General features: G+C 48.1%; 1 protein-coding gene and 1 long non-coding RNA gene across 4 annotated transcripts in view; one reads left to right on the top strand and one right to left on the bottom strand.

Moving 5' to 3' along the window:
- The window catches only part of LOC127395475 (uncharacterized), a 308,391-nt gene that overhangs the window by 162,227 nt on the left and 120,308 nt on the right, over nt 1–25,856 (bottom strand). The window contains exon 1 of one of the 2 annotated variants that reach the window (XR_007891810.1): nt 20,541–20,621. The exons of the other annotated variant lie outside the window; for it this stretch is intronic. This is a non-coding gene — a long non-coding RNA (uncharacterized LOC127395475). Of the gene's footprint in view, nt 1–20,540; nt 20,622–25,856 lie in introns of those variants that run through there. 2 annotated transcript variants of the gene reach the window in all.
- Nucleotides 1–25,856, top strand: part of LOC127395437 (unconventional myosin-Vb-like) — a 129,314-nt gene that overhangs the window by 53,258 nt on the left and 50,200 nt on the right. For both annotated transcript variants that reach the window (XM_051642441.1, XM_051642440.1), the window contains exons 9-16: nt 1,615–1,724; nt 4,994–5,259; nt 7,725–7,806; nt 10,353–10,493; nt 18,473–18,595; nt 20,088–20,171; nt 23,895–24,044; nt 24,709–24,806. In XM_051642441.1, coding sequence (XP_051498401.1) covers nt 1,615–1,724; nt 4,994–5,259; nt 7,725–7,806; nt 10,353–10,493; nt 18,473–18,595; nt 20,088–20,171; nt 23,895–24,044; nt 24,709–24,806 — 1,054 coding nt within the window. The remainder of the gene's footprint in view (nt 1–1,614; nt 1,725–4,993; nt 5,260–7,724; nt 7,807–10,352; nt 10,494–18,472; nt 18,596–20,087; nt 20,172–23,894; nt 24,045–24,708; nt 24,807–25,856) is intronic.

Below are 25,856 nucleotides of genomic sequence, written 5' to 3'. Positions count from 1 at the left end.
GCCTGCTGCAGTGACTGCTTGAAAGGAAAAAGCCACTTTTGCAAGGGGAAGACTTGCCCAGAGTTGAATAATATTTATCTGAAACCAGATTTTTAAATCCTGGTCAGTCTCAGTGCCTCGTCTGTTGGGAGAGGAGCTTGTGATGTTCTCAGCCAGCTGTGACATCCCCCCCAGCTGCTGTATCCCAACCCCAGGGAGCATGGGAGCTAATTTCAGGCATTACAACTACAGATGTTTCCCCCAGATTTGTCCACTTTGTGTTTTAAGTGGGCTCCATCTCTTTTTCTTTGGGGTGACAGCAGGGTCTTGTCTTGACCATCCTCTTGTTTGGCTTGTGTGACTTTGATCTGTTAATTCCTCAAAAATATACAATCCCTTGGCTCACTCTAAACTTTCCCATGGGACTGTAATCCCCAGGAACCCTCTCCCTATCCCTTTGTCACATCTGTTGTCCCTTTGGTCCCCTTCCCTGCCTCCCCATCAGCCCCCCTGTCTCCTTGCAGGTCCCTGTAATGAACTGTGTGAGCATCCTCCTCCCCTACCAATTTGAGGATGTTTTCCTGCTCCTCACATGCTTCCTTTGTCTTCCCTTATTTCCCTTCAGTGTTTTCCAGCTCTGTCTGCTTCTGCTCAGGGCTGGGTGAAATTGCTGTTACACTTTCTAGTCTTGCTTTTGTGTGTGTGTGTCAAAGAGAAGGCAGATTTATCTGCTAATCTCCACCCTTGGCCAGGCTTAACTCCAATTAAGAGCTCCAAGTAACAGCAGAGCATTCAAGTCACCTTGAAACTTTTCTCACTGTGCTGATAACAGAAAAGTCCCTAGAGAGAGAGAAACAAAAGCTCTTGGTAATTCAAAAGCCAGCAGGTGATGTCTCAGACCTTGGGTGGATAATTAGGACACCAGCACTGAGCACATAAGGGGCACAGAAACTCAGTTGGGAGGTAAAAGTGCAGGATGTTTCAGGAAGGCTGTGGGCAGGCTGCTGCTGGACAAAGCTCCTGCTGGGAATGGCTGCAAAAACCTGCCAGAAAACGGGACCAAGCAATAATATCTTACACCCCCCAGTGAAGACCCACACCAGGTGGCTCCTGTAGAGACCACTGGGGACCACAGGACAGAGCTTCTCATTACCTCCCTGGTGCCCTGCCCCAGCAGCAGTTGTGGTTTTGAATTTTCTCCTCTGTTTGTGGGACACCAGCAATAAGCTGGGATTTCTGTTGCTTCAGTTGCCAGACAGATCTCACTGTTGGGCTCTGGCAGAGAAACAACTTCTTGTTCCTTAAAAACCTCAGAGCCCTTACAGCTCTGATCCTGTTGGATCATTACAGAGCAGCACCCTCAGTTCTATGCATGTTCCCAGTAGTATGAAACTCATCTGTGATAAAATTATTTGGATCCAGCCATTAGGGATGAAGAAATAATGTGGGGAGCTCCTCTCAGTGTCCTCACTGTCATTTTTGAGTGAATTGACTGAGAGTTCATGTTGAGTTTTCTTCTTGAAAACCAACAGCCCCCCCCGAAGGAAATCAAAACACCTTGAGTGCTTGCAAATAAACTACAAATCACAGTTTGTCTTCTCTCTTTTGACATCCAGCTCTCAATTGTTCCTGCAGGAGTGAAGGAGTCTCATCAGGTGACCATTTTTAGGATCATTGCTGCCATTCTGCACCTGGGGAACCTGGAAATCCAAGCGGAGCGGGACGGTGATGCCTGTAGCGTCTCGGTGAGTCACCAACAAGAATGGGGCATGTGGGGAGCTTTGTATGCTCCTCAGTCAGGCCACCTTGGGTATGTTGAACCTCCAGAGCAGCAGAAAGCCCTTTTCCAGTTGCTTTTCCATGCTTTTCTCAAGAACGCGTCATGATTTCCTGGTTGCTTTGTTTTTCCTGGGAGATAGTGTGTTATTTCTCCTGTCTAGCCAGCCCATGGAATGGTTTGGGTTGAAAGGGACCTTGAATCACAGAATATTAGGGGTTGGAAGGGACCTCTGAAGATAGAGTTCAATCCCCCCAGCCAGAGCAGGACCAAAAAAAAACCCAACAAAACCCAACTAGGGCAGGTCACTCAGAAAGGCATCCAGACAGGTCTGGAAAGTCTCCAGAGAAGGAGACTCCACAGCCTCCCTGGGCAGCCTGTCCCAGGGCTCTGTCACCTTCACAGGAGAGAAGTTCTTCCTCATGTTGAGGTGGAACTTCCTGGGCTCCAGTTTGAATCCATTGCCCCTCGTCCTGTCACAAGGCACAAGTGACAAGAGCTTGTCCCTGCCTTCTTGATGCCCTCATGTATTTATAGACATTAATTAGATCCCCCCTCAGTCTTCTCCTCTCTAGACTGAACAGCCCCAGGTCTCTCAGCCTTTCCTCATCAGACAGATGTTCCAGTCCCTTCATCATCCTTGTGGCCTCCCTTGGACTCTCTCAGTAGATCCCTGTCCCTTTGGAGCTGGGGAGCCCAGGACTTAGACACAGCACTCCAAGTGAGGTCTCACCAGGGTTGATTAAAGGGAGAGGAGAACCTCCCTTGATCTGCTGGCCACACTGTTCTTAATGCGCCCCAAGATACCATTGTCCGTCTTGGCCACAAAGGCATGTGGTTCTCCCATGGAGAACTTGTTGTCTACCAGGACTCCAAGGTCCTTCTCCATGGAGCTGCTCTCTAGCAGATCACCTCCTAGTCTGTACTGATGCATTTTCTTGTTCCTTCCCAGGTGCAGGACTCTGCACTTGCTCTTGTTGAATCTCATGAGGTTCCTCTTTGCCCAGCTAAGATTGTCTAGTTCCATAAATAAGGTGATTCAAAGGTTACTTACTACCTGATGTCCCAACTGCTACTACTTTCTTAAAAGAATGGTGCACAGAGTATGGGGGGGAGCAGTGAGTCCTTCCAGCAGAAGGTCTGATGCTCTACAACCCCTTTGCTTACAGGCAAAGCCATGAAGCTACTGCTTATCATGTGGCCATCCAGTATTCACGGCAGCACCTCACAGTTAATTAACAAGAATAAATAAGACTAAAGATGCTTTAGTGGGGAGTTTTCTATTTAGTTGTTTGTTCAGGGGAATAAAAAAAAGTGATGCTGTGGAAAAGTGTCCTGTCAGTTATTGTTGCATCCCAACCTGGGTTGTTTATTGCTAATTAAAGTATTGAAATGAGTTCTCCACACACTTTGAGTGGTGCCCTTGAGATCCTGTGCTGTGCAATTAGTTGGAAGCTGGGGGTAATTAGCTTGATATTTGATAACATGGGTATGTAAAAACTGGTCTTCTCTGACAATGCTGAGTTCTGTAATAAGTTCATGTTGTTTAATTACCTTCAGATTTAATTGTGTGGTAATAAATCAAACCTGACTCTGAATCCGTGATCAAAAAAAGGGAGGATGGTAAAAAAATATATCCTAGAGGTCTTTTTAAAGCCTTTTTTCTTTCCATCCCCAAACCCATCCAGCATTTATGCAAGCATGTATCCACCTGGAAACTCTTTGCTTTCCTCTATGTGTGTGTTATCACACTAAGGAGAGGGAAGTTGATTTTTAAGTGTTGGAAAGGCCACACCCTCTGTCTTAGCATCATAGTGACTCAGAACTGCCTTGTCTCAGTTTGAGGCGGGGTGAAAGACAATGCACTGAAGGAAATGAAGGTCACATTTCATTTTGTTTATTATGAAAAAAAAAAAAAGGTCTTCTGATGATGCACGTTTTGTGACTCTGTTACTTAAAATGAGGTTAGATTGGAAAAGATGTGGGATAATGGCATCCCCTGAGCTTTGAGTTGAGGATTCCTCAAGGTTGCTCTGGAGGAGCATGTAGCTGCTGTTCAAGGAGGGTTGAAGTGGAGAGAGCTCTTTTCTGTTAGCAGTCACTTTGGGAATCTCCTTCTTGTGAAGATGGATTCACTAAGTGGGTTGGCTGACACACCAGAAGGCTGTGCTGCCATCCAGGATGACCTGGATAGGCTGAGGAGCTGAGCAGGGAGTTCAACAAGGGCAAGTTGTATCTGGGGAGGAAGAACCCCATGGGATCAGTACACGTTAGGGGGTGACCTGCTGGGAAGCAGTTCTGGGGAAAAAAGACCTGGTGGACAATAGGCATGAGCCAGCAGTGTGTCCTTGTGGCCAAGAAGGCCAGTGTCACCCTGGGGGGCATTAAGAAGAGTGTGGCCAGCAGGTCAGGGGAGCTTCTCTTCCCCCTCTGCTCTGCCCTGGTGAGACCTCACCTGGAGCACTGGGGGCAGTTCTGGGCTCCCCAGCTCAGGAAGGACAAGGAGCTGCTGGAGGGAGTCCAGCACAAGGACACTGAGATGATGAGGGGGCTGGATCATTCCCCATGAGGAAAGGCTGAGAGAGCTGGGGCTGTTCAGCCTGGAGAAGAGGAGACTGAGGGGGGATCTCATCAATGTTTATAAATATCTACAGGGGCTGTCAGGAGGATGGGGTGAGACTCTTCTCAGGGGTGTCCAGTGACAGAATAAAGGGTAATGGGCACAAACTGATACCCAGGAGGTTTAACCTGAATATGAGAAAATACTTCTTTACTGTGAGAGTGACAGAGCCCTGGGACAGGCTGCCCAGAGAGGTTGTGGAGTCTTCATCCCTGGAGATATTCCAAACCCACCTGGACATGTTCCTGTGGGATCTGCTCTAGAGGATCTTGCTCTAGCAGCTGGGTTGGACTAGATGATCTTCAGAGGTCTCTTCCAACCCCCACCATTCTGTGATTCTGGGAAGTTCAAGACTTCAGGCTAGCCAGAGCAGAGGAAAGCCATAGAGTGTGCCATGGTTCAGAGCTCTATGTCATCCATTTCACCCCTGTCCATGCAGACTGGTGCAGCTAGATGAGTGGTCCTCTGCATCCTTCCAACCATGGAGAAACACGGTGTTTCCCAAAGTAGTTATGAAGTGCTTCTCATTCCTTGCACTGATCTGGAAACCCACTGTTTAAAAAAATCCAGTTTTGGAACATCCCCAACCTGTTGATGTTTCTTCTCATTCCCCCCAGAGCGAGGACGAGCACCTGAACAACTTCTGTGACCTGCTTGGGGTGGAGCACAGCCAGATGCAGCACTGGCTTTGCCACCGCAAACTGGTCACCACGGCCGAGACCTATGTGAAGAACATGTCCTTGCAGCAAGTGGTGAATGCCAGGAATGCCTTGGCCAAGCACATCTATGCCCAGCTCTTCAACTGGATCGTGCAGCACATCAACAAGGCCCTGCACACCACGGTCAAGCAACACTCCTTCATCGGTGTGCTCGACATCTACGGGTAGGAACCCTCTCTGCTTCTAATTAAGGCCTTTCTGATTTGTCTCCTTCACCTTGGCTTGTGGCAGGGGTTGGGAATAATGGAAAGGGATGGAAAAAAAAGTGAAATGGTTAGTAGTTTGCAGCTGTGATCCTCCTTTGGGTTGTGTGACCCTAAACAGTACAGGCAGTGTCTGTCCTAGGTAGATAGCACAGGACCTGGAAGATCTCAAGCTGGGGTTGGCACAGGCTGGTTTGAAGACTCTTTGGGATGGAAAAGCTCTTTCCCATCAGCATCCTCACAAATAGGGATGTCTGCAGGCTGGAATGTGGTAAACAAAACTTTGAGATGGAGCTGTGTGGGTGATAGTGGGGCAGTGCAGAAAGGAGAAAGTCTGAATTGTAAATCAGATGCGGTCTTCTAGAAGTCTGAGTAAAAGGAGACTTGAGGATAACGCTCGTGAAAGATTAAACTGGGCTTGAAAACCTCTTAGTGTGGAAGAAAAACCTTCCTTAGCTGGAGATCTGTGCATCACGGCCAGTGGAAGCTTCTCACTGGTGTCACCACAGCATACAGTGGTTTTTTTTCCAGAGGGGCCTGCAGGTCCTATGAAAAGAGACAGGTTTGAACACTTATCTATGAGTCTGGTCTCACACAGAGACCATAAACCCCTTTCAGAAGGGGTGTTGCTGTCTCAGTGCTGAGAAATTAACAATGCAGAGACTTTGGGTGCTGGCACCTCAGTATCTCTAGTCATAGAGTCCCAGACTAGTTTGGGTTGGAAGGGACCTTCAAGACCACCCAGTTCCAACCCCCCTGCATGGGCAGGGACACCTCCCACCAGCCCAGGTTGCTCCAAGCCCCATCCAGCCTGCCCTTCAGCACTGCCAGGGATGAGGCAGCCACAGCTTCCCTGAGCAACTTGTTCCAGGGTCTCACCACCCTCATAGTGAAGAATTCTTCATGAACCCCCAGGATTTGTTTTTTCCAAGGAGTCCTGAGAACATCATGTCCCTTTAGTTGCAAGAGCTGGAGGCACTGACCAGCAAGATCAAGCACAACAGGAGCCCTCCAAGGAAATGTTCATCACTGAGGCCTTGGCCACATGTTTATATTAAACATTTTTAGGTCTTAGACACCAGTTTTTGTTGCATTAAAGCCTGTCAAGCTTGTTTATTAGGATGGGGATGGATTGAGCATCCTCTGCTCAGCACAGGCTACAGCAGCTCCTGGTGCAAGCATTGTGAGGGGTGGTCCTGGGTTACCTGGAGGGTTTAGGGGCTGATAAAGCACAAAAGTGCCTAGTTTATCCCATTCCACCTTTTCCTTTGGCATTTTTGTGTTGCCTTTCCCCAAGGGCTCAAGCATTTTGTGTTACCACCTGGCAATACCTGGGAAATAACTCCATCCCATGGATAACAGCCAGGTGGTCCTCAGAAGAAAAAAAGGCTTAATTTGTTTAGTGCTTTATGACTGTTCTGCCAGCACCTATTACGAGAGCAATTATTTCACCACACATTTAACATTACAGCAGCTTATTCATTGAGCACAGGGAGCCCTGCCACTTCTTCTCTTAGTTTAATCCTTCCAGTCATGTGTCAAAGACTTGATTTTTTTCCTCCCCCTTCCAACTGTGCCTTCAAAATAGAAATATAAATAGCATAATTCCCTGTGGTAGCTGAAAAATGTCCTTTTTTTAAGAGCAACCCCAGCTCCCTGTGCCTGTCCCTGGGTGTCTTGTGCTTCAGCCTTGACCACCCCGGGGCCTCCACTGGCATTTCTGCTCCTTGCCTGTAGTTTTGTTATTAAAATTGCATGTTTTTCTTTTCTAATTGTGACTAAAGCCATTTCTGAGCTGGATTTGGGGTTCACCAGTGGCCTGTGGGTGGGTTTGGGTTAATGTTTCTCCAAGGGGAGCTTCAGAAGTCCTGGTGAAGAGAGGCATCACCTGGACCAACACCAGAGGAACATGTTGGAATTAGACCAGTTCTCCCTCTGCCTTCCCCAAGTCTCTTCCTCACATATATCTCTTTTTTTGTGCTATAATTATTACTTTAATCCTTTCTTTTTCTGCTCTATTGAATCACATTAAAAAAATACCATGTTGGGTCTTTGAAAATAGCAGCTACTGTTGTTCTATCGCGTTTGCAGTGAAACTCTCTGGGCTTAGTATTTCATCATATTTTTCCCTGAGAGAGGATGTTACATTTCTCATCTCAGCTCTGCTGGCTGATGGGCAGGAAACTAAAGTCATACCAAATATTTCATCCATGCATAGCAGAATCCCTCTTGAATCCCTCGAGTTGTGGCAAGGGAAGATGGACATTTCAGGCAATGAGGAATCAAATGTAGATCTGGGATAAGAGGAACTCGAGGAGATGGTTGAATACCTCGTGCTCCCCATCAGGCAGATGACACCATTGCAGAGAGAAAGTAGATTTTGAGAAGAAATGTCACTTCATGCTGATTTATTCATTGCTTTGCAGGTTTGAAACTTTTGAAGTGAATAGCTTTGAGCAGTTCTGTATCAACTATGCCAACGAAAAGCTCCAGCAGCAGTTCAACTTGGTAAGGTCAGCTTGGAAATGTTCCAGGAAATTGGAGAAAATGTAGTAAGGTTATTGGATGCTTGGCTTCCTCTTAATGGCATTTACCTGCAGCCTGGCTGGATTGTGTGGCCAGTGTGAATGTAATCCATGGGGTGCCATCTCTCCCAGGCAATGATTGTGCACTGGAATTTCACTAACTATTAACCATCCAAGCAAAGTTTTGGGCTTGATATTGAGAAGCTTGATAGTGGCAGCAGGTTTGCAGATGGCTTGTGCAAAGGCTCGCTGGTGGCTTTGAAGAAGTAGAAAGCTTCACAACTTTTAGTTTCAATCCTAAATGGAAAGCCCTGGATGGGCTTGTGCCAAGTCCTGATTTCCAGAGGGAGGCAGAGGTTGGGTGGAAAGCTGCCTGTTAAATGTGGCTTCAACTTTTGCAACTGTATTAAGTAGCAGGATTGGACACACTCCTCATTTCTTCACCTAGACATGGCTCACAAAAACCTGAGATTGTTCGATTTTATTAGATACAAGCACTTTCATAGAGTCATCAGGGTTGGAAAAGATCTTCAAGATTATCAAGTCCAACTGTCCATCCTAAAACTCCCAGCCACTAAACCATCTCCCCAAGCACCACATCCGCCTGTTTTTTTAACATCTCCTGGGATGGTGCCTCCACCACCTCCCTGGGCAGCCTCTTACAAGGTCTCACCACTCTTTCCATGAAGAAAATTTTCCTGATATCCAGCCTGAACCTCCCCTGGTGCAACTTGACCCCATTTCCTCTGGTTCTATCACTTGTTCCTTGGGAGAAGAGCCTAACACCCACCTCACCACAACCTCCTCTCAGGCAGCTGTAGAGAGCAATGAGGTCTCCCTCAGCCTCCTCTTCTCCAGGCTGAACAGCCCCAGCTCCCTCATCCCCTCCTGATAAGCCCTGTTCTCCAGACCCCTCATCAGCCCAGTTGCCCTTCTCTGCACCCTCTCCAGCACCTCCATGTCCTCTCTATCCTGCAGTGCCCAAAACTGCACCCAGGGCTCGAGGTGCAGCCTCACCAAGGGCGAATAGAGGGGCAGGATCACCACCCTGGTCCTGCTGGTCACACTGTTCCTGGTGCAGGCCAAGATGGTGTTTGCCTTCTTGGCCACCTGGGCACACTGCTGGCTCATGTTCAGCCACTGTCAGTCAACACCCCCAAGTCCCTCTCTGCTGGGCAGCTCTCCAGCCACTCCTCCCCAAGCCTGTAGCACTGCTGGGGTTGTGACCCACGTGCAGCACCCAGCATTTGTCCTTGTTGAACCTCACACAACTGGCCTTGGCCCATGGATCCAGCCTGTCCAGGTCCTTCTGCAGAGCTTCTCTACCCTCAGGTAGATCAACACTCCCACCCAACTTAGTGTCATCTACAAACTGACTGAGGGTGCCCTCTATCCTCTTATCCAGATCATCAATAAAGATGTTGAACAGGAGCAGCCCCAGCACTGAGCCCTGGGGACACCTCTTGTCACTGACCCCGAACTGGACTGAACTCCATGAACACAACTCTTTGGGCCCAGCCACCCAACCAATTTTTGTAACCATCAAAGCCTGCACTGGAAATGCAACCAGTAAGGGGGGTTGCCTTCTGCTTTTGTTGTAAGCAAGGAAAAGATGACTATTATTTTCAGGAAAACTTGTTAAATTGGAGCAGCTAAGGACTGCAGAGTCATCTAGTACTTTGAAACTGTATCAGATGCATGGACATGAAGATTTGCAGTATATCTCCTGCATCAGATCAGTGCTGCTGAAAATGAGAAGTAAATTATGGATTGTATTTGCACTATTCATATCTTACATCCCATGTCCAACTAGCACTTCTGAAGCTTATAAATTCAAACTCTGAGAGGACACGTTTTAAGAGATTTTTTTATTTACTTTAAAAAGCCATCTTTGCAGGAAAAAGTACATTTGAAAAATCATTTTTTAATATACTTAGAGTGTCTTGGAGCCAGAGACAATTTATCTGCTTGGGCAGAGGTCTGAGGTATATAAGCTATGCAAAGATTATGTTCTTTTTTTTTTTTAAGAAAACTCTGAAATAGAAATGTTCCTGGGTCAGTTAGATTCCGTTGTTGATATCCCTTCTAGAATGATGGGTACTTTTTGTGAAGCTCTGCTCACAGATAGGGGCTCCCAGCTTGGGAATCTGCGGCAGGTCACTACTTGAACCAGCAGAGCACTGAAGGAGAGAGGGATTTGTCTCAACCCAAGAGCTCTACATGTCACTGCTATTTCAATTTATGGCTCCCGCCTAGATGGTGTGACAGTTTCAGTCGTTTCCTGGTGAAAATCATTTACAGCCTTTGTTTTATTTCCCCCTGTCCTGTGGTTTCCTAGTGTAAGGCTTTGATTTTTCCTTGCCAGAAGCTGCATTGTGTGAATGGCAGAGCCTGTAGAAAGCTCTTTGTGGGGGCACCTAAAGCTTCTACAGCTTCTGGGTGTGCTCAGGGGCTACGCTCCTCCAGTAGGGACGAGTGGGTGAAGGGGGCTCAGGTCACAGGCAGTAACTGCTGCTTTTCCCCTCTCAGCATGTGTTCAAGCTGGAGCAAGAAGAGTACATGAAGGAGGGAATCCCTTGGACTCTCATCGACTTCTACGATAACCAGCCCTGCATAGACCTTATAGAGGCAAAACTTGGTGTCTTGGACCTTCTGGATGAAGAGTGTAAGGTAAAGAGGACCACCCATGTTTTTGATGGCATTTTTTTGTTTTTAGAAAAAGTTAAAGAATGGGCTTTAACCTTTGGTAGGTTGCAAGAGGGTCAACATCTCATTCCATATCCGTTGCCCTGGTGCTCATGGCTTGGGGAGGCTGTTGGCATCTCCTTTGCTTTAGGAGCATTTGGACCCTCCTTGGCAGATGTTTGCTAGCAACTTGGGTACCTGCTCTCACCCTTTGTTGCCAGAGCTCATGTTTCTGGCCTGGCTGAACTCAGGGTTAGTCATTCCTGGAGAGTTTGGATTCCTTCAGTGTCATCTGGGAGCTGGAGTTTCTCCCTGCCTCAAGCCTTATTTTGTCCCAAAGGAATCCTGAGTCCTCTTGGGTCAGCTTTTTGGGGTAAAGTCAATTGAATTTTGTGTACAGACTTTAGGTGCTGGAATCTGTACCTCAGGGGCCCATGAACAGGGAATAAAAGCTATGTTTGGGAGGGTCTCCTGTTTGGTTAACCTTGCAGTGTCAAGGGCTGAAGTTGATACCAAACTGTCTGACTTCAGGCTGGCCTGGATTTCATTCACATTTTGCAGAAGACCAAAATTGCGTGTCCCTTCTGCTGTTTTGAAATAGAGAAGCAAGAGCCACCTGTAGAAGTGTCTTCAGTTGTGTAGGCTTCTTGTTTAGCCACTCCTTCAGCATTCCTCTGTTGGGGTTTGGAATTGGGTCTTCCTTCAGCTTTTCTGAGTGTTGGGTTTGTGGTTGGTTTGATTTTCTCCAAACCAAGCTTGTAATGTTGCGAGAGTAGTTTGCTATCTTTTGTCATCTGTCTCTCATAAAGGCTTAAATTAAATCTTGCTTAATAGTTGAGTAGAAATGCCAGAAAGGCAGCACTTGGTCAGAATCCTTCAGGAGAAGAAAGGTTGAACTCCTCCTTCACTCCTTGTTCAGTTCTGAATTATCAAATAGATCAAATAGGGAAACTGTTCTTGTGATGCTTTTGTTGAAAGTCTTTGGCTTGGTAGGGTGGAAGGTCCAAAGGTCATCTCAGCAGGAGGGCTTGGTGTGATGAAGTGATGAAAATGACTTCTACACTGGGTAGGGCAGCTCCTATCTCTTCCAGTCCTGGTGTCTGCATGGCAACACTGATGAGGAAATACTGGAGAGAACATGATCGGATCAGGGCTGTAAAACATCCTGGTGCTGAGGATAAAGAAACTTGAGCCCTGCGCATGAGTGGTTGGAAGTGCTAGTCAGGAGGGTTTTCAGACCCTTGGACACAAAAAAGCCCTAATGTGAAGTTGGAGAAGATTCAGCCATGAAAAAAGCCTTTTTAATGCTGAGAACAGCCTGGTGGAAGGGGATGGTGACTGCCTTCCTGCTGGATGTGGCTGCCTTGTGGAGCCTCGGGCTGGTTTGGTCAACACATCTTTGGGAAGAGCTTTCCATCAAGACCTGGATATGGTCAGTGCCAGGATATGTCTTACTGCTTGTGCAAGGGCTTTGAGGGTTTTTGGGTGAGGACAGAGAAAGGTGAAGGAACGGGTGGTGGGAGAGCTGAAGCAGGGAAGGGGCCTCACCCCAGCTGATGAGAAGGACACAACCAGTTCTTGTTGGCTCTGTGGGATCCTTGGGTATGGGACAGATCCAGCAGCCCAAGGGCAGGAGAGTCACTTTTAGGCACTGGAACAGGTTGCCCAGGAAAGCTGTGGCTGCTCCCTCCCTGGAGGTGTTCAAGGCCAGGTTGGATGAGGCTTGTGCAGCCTGGTCTGGTGGGAGGTGTCCCTGCTCATAGCAGGGGGGTTGGAACCTGACGATCTTTCAGGTCCCTTCCAACCTTCACCATTCTGTGATTCTATGATTCTATGCATCTAGAGGAAAAGGTTTGGGATCCATTATTTAGACTCACATCCCTATTGGGATTTAAGGAGGTGTGTGGAAGGAAGGTGACCTGTCAAACTCTCCTCCATCTGACAGGGCTGCCTCCCCAGGCATGGTGATGGGGCTATCCCAACCTGCATCTCCCACATCCTCTCCTGGGCTTCAGCCACTCCCTCTGTCTCTGTGAGCTGGAAAATTGGCATTGGGACTTTGCCCTTTTTGAATACAATCTTGAGAATCCTCCTTAAAAATGAGAACAAGTGAAAGTTCTTGTGATGCCCTTAAAATAGCATCTCAGCCAGGGTTGGCTCAGGAGGAGCTCAGGTGATTTGCTTGGTATTCAGCACCATTTCATTTGGTCTCTGAACTCTTAAACTCTTCCATCTTGAGCCAGTTCCTGGCTGTTGTGAGGACCACCAGGACAGTTTCCCTTCTGCCATATTGGCTGAGAAGGCCCTTTTGCTCCTCTCTGAAGCACCTGGTGACCTGGAATTGGATTGAATCCCCTGGAGGAATATGGGCAACTTTGCTTTTGATCTGCCTGGTTCTACCATTTTCATCTGTGATTTTTTTTTTTTACCCCAAAAAAATGAAACACAAGATCTTTCCCCACACACACCAATTCTTTGGGTATTTAGCTGCCAGTGGGGAATGTTCTCATGAGTCACAGGCCCTTATTAAGGGCCCTGTAATTGGCTTTTTAATAATAAACCTTCAAGCCTTTTCCAGCTTGAGGAAAATTTCCAGCAAAACCTGTCAACTGAAAGCAGCAGCAGTTTCTGGATGAAAAACTCACCCCCACATCACCAGGATTTCACCTCTTATGGGTAGGGGACCTGGGGGTGTGGGACCACACCAGGGTAATTACAAGTCATCTCGTTAGCATGTCCAAGGGTGGATAAATATACTCTGGGACTTGAAATGGCATCGAGGGGGAGCTGGGAACATAATGAAACCTCAGCACAAGTGTAGAGGGTTTGTCACTAATGTTCTCACTTCACAGTATGGTTTTATTTGATGTTTTTTATCTTTAATGTGAGATTGCAAGGGGGTGGTTGGGTATGTGCTGGAGCAGTTCAGCTACTGAAGGTCATATGAGAGTCTTGTCGTCACTGTTTAGAGAAGAGGAGGAGCCAGACAGGGTTGAAACAGGAATGGAAGAGCAACTCTGGAATTGAGGTTGGGGTTTTAAGGAGTCAACCTGTCTCATGATAGCAAACAGTAAACCCCTTATCTCTAAAAAGAGAGGGCTTTAGGTCTGGGTTTGGTGGGTTCATAAACAACTTTGAGGTCTTAGGAGTTGGAAACTGTTGTAGAATGACTAAGGTTGGAGCTGGCTTCTGGAGGTCATTTGGTCCAAACTCCAGTTATGTCCCTGGTCTGCCCAGGATTCCCACATTGAGAAATAATCTGAGATAAGAGCAGAGCAGCTGAGGAGACCAAAGAGACCAATGTAGAGCCTAGCAGAGGAGACAGGCTTAAAGGTCTGCCTTATAATTTCCATGGGACTGTGACTTTATATCCTCTGCTATGTGACCTTGGAGTCCTCAAAGAGCCTCTTACCCATTTCCTGCACTGAAGGGTCCCCTGCATGGACATGTGAAGTTTTAGGACCTCTTGCTTTTGCTTTGGCACAAACAGATGCTAGAGGAACAGCAAGTGTTCATGTCCTATTCACAGAAATGTCTTTGGCCAGAAACCAAGGCCACCACAGCAGGCACAATGTTGAAGTCCTCTAGCACAAACTGTTGAGCCTGAAGGAGAAAGAAGTATCCAGGAGAACCTCCTTAATGGTGAGCTGTGAAATGCAGAGGGAGTCACCACAGGGCCAGCGCTGATGGTGGCCAATAATCTGGGCTTTAGAGCTTGTCAGAAGAGACAGGCATTAAGGAAGGAGGCTGTCTTCTGAAAATCCAGTTGTGGGAAGTTGGGAGAGCAAGTGGAAGACTTCCTTGGATGTTGGGGATGGCTTTAGGGTATGGTTGGCCTTGTTGTAGAGGGAATGAATTTGGCAAAGGGGACAGCAAACTTGCTAGGAAGACTTTGAAGGCTTTGTGGTTGAAGGCAACACATGAAGAGCAACTTCAATGCTCTGGAGACTTAAATTACCCTCAGAGGAAGTGGGAAATTCTCTAAGAGATGCAGTCAGGTCTCTGTACCAAAGCTGGATGAGGTGACCTGTTTTTCCATCTGGAACTGCTTGCTCCATGGGAGTGCTGCATGTCTTCCACAGACTTCCCAAGTGTCATCCGGGAGTACAGCCAGAAGTTGCTGTGGATGTCTAGGTGCCTCCAGAAGCTATCCTGCTGCCTTGGGTGTGGGAATGGAAAAATCAATGAGTTTCCTTTAACATGAAGAGCATCTAAAAGGGTTTGACCAAATACGGAAGGGTTGGGAGGTTTAATGTGTCAATCCCAGCATTGTTGTCCAAGATTTATTGTAGATCTTCAAGAAATTCTTTCTGCTGAGGAGCAACGTGACCCTGAGGCTGCTGAAGGGGGGATGTGTCTGACCAACCCCTCAAGCTTCCTCATGTTCTCAGACTCCTTGGTGGCTCTGGTTTGTGTTTCATGGCACGTTGCCATCCTGCAATGCTGTTCAGGTGCCAAATGCATTTTCTAACACTGTTCAAAAGCTGCTCTTTAGCCTTTCCACGTCCTTCTGGCAAGTGCCAGGAACACTGAAGTCGACTTCTAGCAAAGCACTTCTCAAGCCCACTTGTCTCTCTGCATCACTGTGAACCTGGGTCTCTGAGCAAATGTGTTTTCCTTGTCTAGATTGATTAGGTTTTTTGAACATCAGAAATCAGCATGTCACCTTCCTGTGCTGCCTGGTCCTCTCTGGGGGGTTTTCTTCTGTGTGAGCAGATACATGGAGTTTGGACCCTTGGGCTCTCCTTTCATATGAACAACCTGGTGTGATGGCAGAAAAACCTCACCTTCATCATGCTGTCAGGTTTTGTGACTTCCAAGTCAGGCACATCACTTGCAGTGGAATGTGTCCATGGAGCAGAGGAGGCCCAGGCTCCACTTTCCAGGAGGGACACCTCCCAGCAGCCCAGGTTGCTCCAAGCCCCATCCAACCTGCCCTTCAACCCTTACAGGGATGGGGCAGCCACAGCTTCTCTGGGCAACCTGGGCCAGGGTCTCCCCACCCTCACAACAAAGAATTTCCTCCTCATGTCTCACCTCAATCTCCCCTCTTCCAGTTTTAATCCATCCCCCTCATCCCATCCCTCCCTGCCCTTGTCCCAAGCCCCTCCCCAGCTTTCCTGGAGCCCCTTCAGGCCCTGGAAAGTGCTCTAAGCTCTCCCTGGAGCCTTCTCTTCTCCAGGCTGAACACCCCAACTCTCCCAGCCTGTCTCCAGAGCAGAGCTGCTCCAGCCCTCTCAGCATCTCTGTGGCCTCCTCTGAACTCTCTCCAACAGCCTTTCCTATAGCTCCTGCTGTGTTTTCAGAGGCTTGAGTTTTAGATCCATGAGGTTTGAATGGACCTTTGTTGCTTTCATCCAGTTAATTGTGCTTCTGTTGGAGGTGATGGTGGAGGGCATCTCACCCTTTAGTCCAGGCAGCTCCAGACATCTCACTGTCTGGTGGTTGTGGTGGGTTCTTGATCCTGGGATGCTTCTGATCCAAAAGTGATGGGCTCAAGCCTGGAGGCTGACCCTGAATAGGTTTGATTTTGGTTGCAGTAGCTCCTGGCAGCTCAGAGGACAGTGTATGGAGGTGGGAGGTGACACTGACCAGGATTACTCTGCCCGACCAACTTTCTGCAGAGTTCTGGAGGGAGGGATGCTGAGGACAGAGGAGCCTGGTGAAATTACTGGTCTCAGGTTTTGCCTGTTCAGAGATTTCTGTGCAATCCCTGTGAGACAGTTGTTTTTCCTCTTTCCCCACCCCCTAAAAAACTCTGGCTCTGCTGTGATAGTCACTCAATAACTTTCTCAGTGGCTTTAAGGGCTTGAAACAGTCAATGCCAAAAGCTGTTAAAACAGTCCAGATCGTGGTCTTGTGAGCTTTTTTTTATCTCCAGAACTTGGTCCCTATCAGTTGCTTCTTGGTCAGGTAAAAATACTCAGGCTGAACAACCAGAGAGCAGTGTGGGGATGGTGGGACCCCCTTCCTGGGAGGCAGGAGCTGTGTCTTTGAACTTCAGCCCTGGGATAAGCAGGTTTTGGAGCCAAGTAGGTGGCCTGGGAGAGAGCTGGTGCAGAAGAAACCTGCTCCCTGTGGCTCAGGTGGCTGTCATGCTCCTGCCCTGCACCCACGGCTCCATCCTGAACAGGAGAGACCTCATCATTGCTCCAGAGAATGGTTTTAATACACATAAATCTAAAATCTAATTGGTGAAAAGAAACCATTTGCATTTATATAACCCCAGAGCTTAAATACGCTTGTCTAGCTTGCATAAATATATCTATAATTGCATGAAATAAATGCCTTTTAATATTTATATACAACCTGGTATTATTTCTGTGTGTATCCATAACTGTCTATGCTTCAAACTGGAAAATATCTACTACTTTTGGGATAACATGGTTTGCATGAGCGGGGTCTGCATTTGGTTCAGCCACTTCTTCCAGGAGCTGCTTGTCCCCGTGTCCTGAATCCTTCTGGCATCTGTTGATTTGCTGCCAGGAATTCAAAGGCTGTTTCAGAGCAGCATAAATAAATATTCCTCCTCTTTCTGAAGTTTTCCTTCTGGCTACAAACTGCCCCTCTTTCCTACTCCTCATGTAAAGGTCTGTGAAAAGTCCTGCTGGATCATCCAGGGCTTTCCCAGACAACTGCACAATTGTTCTCTGGTTTCTAGGCTTTGTCCCATCTAATTTTAAATATTACCTGATGTTTTTCTTGTGACTCCTTTTCTAACATAAATAATCCAGGCATTTTTTTGCTTACAAAGTGTCACCTTTGCTGTCCTGTCGTGAGAAGCAGTGATGGAGGATGCAGCAGCCCATCTCCATCCCATCACTGCTGGGTGGACAGGACGGATGGGGATGAACCCCACCAGGGTGACAACTTCACTCCTTGGTTCCTTTAGCTTTTCAAGAATTTTGCATGGTGGCCAAATTGTTGTGCTGATCAAGTACAAAATATGGGGCTTAACTTACCTCTTTTGGAAAGTTTTGGGAGTTTTGGCCAGTGAGCAGAGAAGGACCTAAACATCCTTTAAAAAAATGAGTCTTGATGGGAATTGTCGTCATTAGAGTATCAGAAGTTACAGTATATTTTTACATGGTGTTCTACAGGTATGTAGATATTCTAAAATAATACATATGGACTCAAAAATAATAAAACTGAATTATTTTAATATTTCCCCACACACAATTTTTGGAAATGTATCTGGAAAAACTGCAAGTGCTGGTCAGGAAGTTAAGCTCAAACCCTCCTTGAAACTGCAGAGTTGTGGAAAGTAGCCCATTTCCTTGCTGCAGAGGTAGTTGATGATAGAGTCATGGAATGGTTTGGGTTGGAAGGGACCTTAAAGACCATCCAGTCCCAACCCCCCTGCATGGGCAGGGACACCTCCCACTAGACCAGGTTGCTCCAAGCCCCATCCAACCTGCCCTTCAACACTGCCAGGGATGGGGCAGCCACAGCTTCTCTGGGCAACCTGTTTCAAGTGACCTTACCCCAAGCCTGCTGAGATAATTCTTAACAATATTAATATTATTTTAATAGTTTGAAATTATTTTATTAGCATTATTATTTTAATGAAATAGAATTTCTTGATTGTTATCTCAGGTGGCAGTTTGTGAAATTATTTGGTCCCCAAAAATCACATTAAAAAAGTAGCATTGGTGCCTGAGCAATTAATGTAGCTGAAGTGCAGTGCAAAATTACTTCTTGAATTATTTTTTTCCTGCAAGGGCTGTTCTGGCTGTTGGAGTAGAACCAGGATTTGGGTGTTTTTCACTGGAAATGAAACTTCAGTGTTGGTCAAGAACGTACATGAAAATAAGACAGAACTGGAGGGTGGACTTGGTTTCTCAGGTGTTCCTGCAGCCCAAGTGGACTACAAGAAGGGCAGAGGCTTGAAAGGTTCCTCCAGAATGTCTCTCTGTCTCTTTATATGTCTGACCATGATTTTTTGGTCTGTTTTTTTGGTCCAGGTTCCCAAAGGCACGGACCAGAACTGGGCTCAGAAGCTGTACGACCGGCACGGCAGCAGCCAGCACTTCCAGAAGCCTCGCATGTCCAACACCTCCTTCATCATCCTGCACTTTGCTGACAAGGTAACCAGGTGCCCCCTGCATCTGCAGGAAACTGAACACAGAAATGGAAAGTGTGTGGAGGGGGAAGGAGGAGCCATGTGAAGGAAAAATTAGTTTATAGCCCTGATATGATGCTTTTTTGGTGATACCTGGTTGGCAGTTATCGTGATTGTGTGCTCAGATAGAGATCTGCTTGGATCACAGGATGTTAGGGATTGGAAGGGACCTCTGGAGATCATGGAGTCCAAGCCCCCTGCCAGAGCAGGATGGATGGTCCATCCCTGGAAGTGTTGAAGGCCACTTTGGAACGGGCTTGGAGCAAATGGTGGGAGGTGTCCCTGTCAATGCAGGGGAGTTGAAACTAGATGATCTTTAAGGTCCCTTCCTACCCAAACCACTCTATGATGACTTCAGCCTCTAAACTATTGCACTCATCTTCAAAGAGCTGTGCTTTCTTGAGGAGAGAGAAATCCTCTTTCTCAAAGCTGCAGCAAAATCAGTTTCTGAAAATATATTAGAAAAGGGAATTATTTTTTAAGAGCAGGAGCTACAAGTCTCAGCAAGGCACAATGGGGAGGAGCATGTGAGAGGTGACCCTGGGCTGGTCCCACTTTTCTGGGGGAGAAAAATCCAACTGCAGGACTGTAAATCCCAGTGGCTGGTGTTGTAGGATCTCATCCATTGTCTACAGCTTTGTTGAAACCCTGGTGTAATAGGCATCACAGCAGCAAATAAGACTCATACACACAGAATTGTACTGGTTGGTGGAGACCTTGAAGATCAGCTTGCAGTTATCCAAAGCACAGATTTGTTAGAAAGGAAAATGTGAAACCAACCTGGATACATGTCCAAGGAGCCAGTCAACATGTAGGAGCTGTGATCCCTTACAGGTGCTTCACCTCACCAGGGTTTCCCTGGATCTCAGCAGCACTGTTTATGGCCAAGGTGGATACTCAGCTTTCCTTAGACACATGTTTTGCACGTGGATCTTTCAGAAAAAATGGATTTTTGCAAGTTTTCCCCCTTTTTTATTTTTATTTTTGTGGTGAGTTATTTCAGCCAACTTCAAATGTACAAAATAAAATGTTCTTCTGTCCTTTTTAAATCCTCCCTTTGCATCCCAACCCTCTGCAATTTCAAAACCAAGAAGCGAAGCCAGGTCACCTTTGGAGGTTTATTGATCAGCTTGCAAGGAGCTGAGGAGAGGACAAAAGAGCACATAGAGGGAGTGATGATCTTTGCATTTTTAGCCCTGGTTTCCAAGTGCTGTTGGGTCCCCCACAGAGCACTTTAATGACCAAGGAACAGTCTGGTTTTGCAGCAAGGATTTTGCTCTTATTCACATTTCACTTCCTTTGATACAAAGTGACTTTTAAATTCCACTTCTTCCCCCGCTCCCAGCTTCTCCCTCTCGGGTTTTTCAGGTGAGCTCCAACAGTTGGGTTGAGGTGGGATGAAGCATGTTGCCCCCCTGCAGCTAGACTCTTAAGTTTCTTCCTTTGTCTCCTGCTAGGTGGAATACCAGAGTGAGGGATTTCTGGAGAAGAACAGGGACACTGTGTACGAGGAGCAGATCAACATCCTGAAGGCCAGCAAGGTAAAAGCAGCAAGTTGGGAGATCCTTGGCACCCAAAACACAAGTGTGAGCTTTCATACTGAAGAAGAAATTCTTCACTGTGAGGGTGGTGAGACACTGAACAGGTTGCCCAGAGAAGCTGTGGCTGCCCCATCCCTGGAAGTGTTGAAGGGCAGGTTGGGTGGGGCTTGGAGCAACCTGGTCTATGTTGGAGCAGTGGGTCCAGTTCTGGAGTCCCCAATATAAGGAGGACATGAAGCTTTTGAAGAGAATCCAGAGGAGGCCACAGAGATGCTGAGAGGGCTGGAGCAGCTCTGCTCTGGAGACAGGCTGGGAGAGTTGGGGTGTTCAGCCTGGAGAAGAGAAGGCTCCAGGGAGACCTTAGAGCACCTTCCAGGGCCTGAAGGGGCTCCAGGAAAGCTGGGGAGGGGCTTGGGACAAGGGCAGGGAGGGATGGGATGAGGGGGAATAGATTAAAACTGGAAGAGGGAGATTGAGATTAGACATGAGGAGGAAATTCTTTGGTGTGAGGGTGGTGAGACCCTGGCCCAGGCTGCCCAGGGAAGCTGTGGCTGCCCCATCCCTGGCAGTGTTGAAGGGCAGGTTGGATGGGGCTTGGAGCAACCTGGGCTGGTGGGAGGTGTCCCTGCCCACGCAAGGGGGGTGGGACTAGATGATCTTTAAGGTCCCTTCCAACCCAAAGCAGCATGAGTTTCTGTGATTCTGTTCCCCTTCAGGCAATACACAGGGCAGAGGGGGAACACTCAATTTAACACCCTCTCTGTCAGCACCTACATGGCTGATGAAGTGCTCCCACCAAGGCAGCAGTTCATTCTGCTAATTAGAAAGCAATTAAAGCTGTCAACAAGATGGTGAGACATCAGAAAGCAGCTAATGAGGTTTCTTAGTGCTGGTCAGCTAAACCAGTTGGGAGGTGATGGTCTTTGAATTAAGGCAAGTGATTTGATTACTCATTGAAAGCATGTGGGTGTGCAGGTAGGGTGTTATATTCCAGTCCTCAGTAATTACGGATTGTGCACCAATGGTTTGAATTCTGCTGATGGGGAAGGAGAGATCTTGTCCTCTAGCATCTGTGGGATAGATCCTGGGCTGATTCAGATGGTCCCAGTTATAGCAGTTTTACTTTAAGGAATCTGGAAGGTCACCTCTGAGATTGTTGTCAAACATCTCTGCAGGAGCAAGAGCTCTTGGTATTCATAGCAAGTGGGCAGGCTGGATGTGGTGTGAGCAATCTGATTTGGAATCATAGAATGGTTTGGGTTGGAAGTGACCTTAAAGATCATCCAGTTCCAACCCCCTGCATGGGCAGGGACACCTCCCAGCAGCCCAGGTTGCTCCAAGCCCCATCCAACCTGCCCTTCAACACTGCCAGGGATGGGGCAGCCACAGCTTCCCTGGGCAACCTGGCCCAGGGTCTCACCACCCTCACAGCAAAGAATTTCCTCCTCATGTCTAATCTAAATCTCCCCTCTCCCAGTTTAAAGCCATCCCCCTTTGTCCTATCACTACAAGCCCTTGTCAGAAGTTGCAGATGTCCCTGCTCACAGCAGGAAGGTTGGACTAGATGACCTTTAAAGATCCCTTCCAACCCAAACCAGTCTGTGATTCCATGGCACTGCCAACTATGCCTTGAAGATCTTTTGAAACCTGAAATCCCAGCTAGGGGTTTCACCACATTGTCAAGCACAAGCTAGTGAAGTGGAGCCCACATTGGGTGTCTTCCAGCATCAAGCACAGGCCTCCCAAACATCCCATGTTTCCAGGAGTTAAACACCCAAGAGAGTGACATGTCATGAACTTGTGACATGTCTTTTCTGAGGGAGGAAAGAGAATGGAGGATAGAAGGTTGGGCAAAGAGGACACCAGCTTTTATTCTGGTAGGAGGTAAGATAGTAGTAAAAGCTGGGGTTGTGGAGCAGGTCCATAGCAGGGGCTGTCCTGGAGCCTGCCAGCAATTTGCTAATTCAGTGCCAAGAGTTTCCTTGCCACAGTGGTATTTAGGCTGCTGTGCTTGCAAGCTCTGCAAACAGCCTGCAGGATCAGGGCTGGAAGTATTCCTCAGTCCAGGAATGTGGCAGAAAGCTAGGAAGAAGCCCTTCATGGCACAGGACTCTGTTAATGTCCATGAAGTTGTAATTAACCCTTAAATTCTTCTTGGGATCTTAATGGAAATAAACTCAAGCTCAGCTTTTGGAGGAGCTTGGGATGGAGGGAAGAGGCAGTGCAGGCTCTGCTGCTTACTATCAGTGTTTTCTGCCTGGGTATGTCAGACATTGGAGTGCTATGGATGAGGGATGTTGGTGTCCTCTCCCACAGATGCTCCAGAGTGGGTGTTGCTGGTGGCTTGTGTGCTGATGGGACAGCATCAAGGGGGCTTGAGCAGTGTCACCAGGCTGGAGCCCACCAGTTTCAGCTTGGTGACAAGTGAAACCCCCACCTTGTGACAGTGGTTTTTCTTATATTTAAGAATTGATGGTTTGAATCCAAGCCCAGCTGCAGTGGGAACCAGTGTGGATGCAGAGCTGGAGATGAGATGTGAAAACTTCACAGCTCTTCTAAACAGACCAGATCCTGTGACTTAGTGGTCAAATTCCCCAACCTCATGCAAATTTGAAGATCCTGCCCCATAAAAGAAAACCCAAACAAACATTAATTCAGTTTGCCAGCTCATCTGTTCTCCTATTTATGAAGTGGAAATGTTGCTGCCTGGCTAGTCCAAACCCCCAGACTTCAAGGATCTGAGGAGCTAAATGTGGGGCTTTTAGGGCTTTGGAATGGCAGTCCTGCTGTCACCTTGCTCATTCATCTTGAAGTGCAGGTAATTAGTGAGGAAGTGCTGATGTCTCTTAATTATTCAGGAAAGCAAAGGTGCCTTTGGGGCTGTGGTGGGAACAGGCTGCGTGTCCTCAAGTTAAGGCCATGTTCCTTGGGAATTTGCTGTGCTCTGAGCTAGATGAGCACCTGGAAAGGAAGTCTGGGAGCAAGAGTTCCTCGTGTTCATGAGCTTTTGTGCCTTGCACAACACTTCAGCCATCCAACCTTGCAGCTGGCCATCTTACTTTTTTTCCCGTTTGATGTAATATGCACATTTCTTGGTCTGATAAACTACAAACCAGAATGGCCAATGGTCCTGCTGACATGGTTTAAGTAGGCAATGCTGCTTGCTTGGACTTTATTGCCCTTCCTGATTTAAGATGGGCTAAAAAGCATGGAATCATAGAATGCTTTGGGTTGGAAAGGACCTTAATGATCATCTAGATCAAACCTTTTGCACGGGCAGGGACACCTCCCACCAGCCCAGGTTGCTCCAAGCCCCATCCAACCTGCCCTTCAACACTGCCAGGGATGGGGCAGCCACAGCTTCCCTGGGCAACCTGGGCCAGGGTCTCACCACCCTCACAGCAAAGAATTTCCTCCTCATGTCTCACCTCAACCTCCCCTCTTCCAGTTTTAATCCATCCCCCTCATCCCATCCCTCCCTGCCCTTGTCCCAAGTCCCTCCCCAGCTTTCCTGGAGCCCCTTCAGGCCCTGGAAGGTGCTCTAAGGTCTCCCTGGAGCCTTCTCTTCTCCAGGCTGAACACCCCAACTCTCCCAGCCTGTCTCCAGAGCAGAGCTGCTCCAGCCCTTGGGTCACCTTCAGATCACTAGAGCAATGTGACTTGGGTGGGCTCATCCAGCAAAGAGCAAGGCCAGAGGTGCTCACACATTGTCTTTTGTTTTAGTATCAAATGGTAGCAGACTTGTTCCAAGATGAGAAGGATGCTCCACCCACCACTTCCATGGGCAAGGGAACATCCAAAATCAGTGTCCGTTCTGCCAGACCAGTAATCAAAGCTGCCAATAAGGAGCACAAGAAAACAGTGGGACACCAGGTAATGTCTGATATGAGCAAGGTTGGTTGATGGCAGGGGAGTGGGGCAGGAGAATCCAGGGACATTTTTACAGAAGAGAACTTGTTTCTTCAGTCCAAAGGAGTGATAAGTAAAAAGCTGGTAGGGAGGTAGTGGACCTTCCCATGACCTGTGTTTGTAGGAACCATTTGGCTGTTCCGTTTTGGACACCTTGTAGCAGCATCCCTGGAAGAACAGGCTCAAGTAGTCTTGACTGGAAGCAGTTGAGATAAGGTGTGAGGAGAGTGGAGGCCACTCTGGGATTCACTGGACTGCATCCCCACGGCTTGTGGTGCTCATAAATTTAAACAACTTGAGAAAATGAGCATTTTTTTCTCCCATGTGGACAGTCAAGCAATGCAAAAGAAGCCCAGAGAGGCTGTGCTGCTTCCACCCTTTGAGATTTTTCAGGACCTTACTGTGTCAAGTCTTGACTGGCTGTTGCTCATGGACCTCACTGAGCTGGAAACCTTCAAGCCACCGATGTCTTCTCTGAATTCCTCATGCGTGTGCTGGGCTGATGGGAAAGTTCATGCCGTGTCACATCCAGAGACTGGCACCTCATGTGGCTTGTGGCACCTGCCAACTTGAGTTGCAAGGTGCAACTCCTTCATCCCTCCTCAAAACCAGTGGCTTTGTCTTTCAGTTCCGCAATTCCCTGCATTTGCTCATGGAGACCCTGAACGCCACCACCCCCCACTACGTGCGCTGCATCAAGCCCAACGATGAGAAGCTGCCCTTCAAGTAAGTGAGCTGTTAGCTCAGAGAATGCTTTGGGGGGGATTGGACCTTGCAGACCATCCAGTTCCAACCCCCCTGCATGGGCAGGGACACCTCCCAGCAGCCCAGGTTGCTCCAAGCCCCATCCAACCTGCCCTTCAACACTGCCAGGGATGGGGCAGCCACAGCTTCCCTGGGCAACCTGGGCCAGGGTCTCACCACCCTCACAGCAAAGAATTTCCTCCTCATGTCTCATCTAAATCTCCCCTCTTCCAGTTTTAATCCATCCCCCTTGTCCTCTCACTCCCTGCCCTTGTCCCAAGCCCCTCCCCAGCTTTCCTGGAGCCCCTTCAGGCCCTGGAAGGTGCTCTAAGGTCTCCCTGGAGCCTTCTCTTCTCCAGGCTGAACACCCCAACTCTCCCAGCCTGGCTCCAGAGCAGAGCTGCTCCAGCCCTCCCAGCATCTCCAGGGCCTCCTCTGGACTCTCTCCAGCAGCTCCATGTCCTTCCTGTGCTGGGGACCCCAGCCCTGGCCCCAGCCCTGCAGGGGGGTCTCAGCAGAGCAGAGCAGAGGGGACAATCCCCTCCCTGGCCCTGCTGGCCACGCTGCTGGGGATGCAGCCCAGGACACGGGGGGTTTCTGGGCTCCAGCGCACGGTGCCGGCTCATGGGGAGCTTCTCATCACCCAGCACCCCCAAGGCCTGCTCCTCTGGACTTTTTTCAATCCATTCTCCACCCAACCTGGATTTGTGCTTTATATTGCCCTGACTCAGGTGCAGAACCTTACACCTGACCTTGTTGAACTTCATGAGGTTTTCACAGGCCCACCTCTCCAGCCTGTCAAGGTCCCTCTGGATGGTCTCCCTTCCCTGCAGCGTGTTGACCACACCACACAGTTGGGTGTCGTTGGCAAACTATGATAAGCAAATGTCTTCCACATGATGACATCTCTTGCTCAAGAGATTGTCCTCTTTGAGTTGTTTCTCCTGTAACTGGAAGGACCTCATGGTTTTCTGGAATCAGTTCTTTTGGGTTTCATGCTGTGGTTTTTGGGCCCGTGGAATGAAGACTAAT

The sequence above is a fragment of the Apus apus genome, chromosome Z (assembly GCF_020740795.1).
Source record: "Apus apus isolate bApuApu2 chromosome Z, bApuApu2.pri.cur, whole genome shotgun sequence".
In the NCBI taxonomy this organism is placed as follows: Eukaryota; Metazoa; Chordata; class Aves; order Apodiformes; family Apodidae; genus Apus; species Apus apus.
Note: the sequence above shows the minus strand (reverse complement) of the source record. Positions and strands in the feature narration are given on the sequence as shown.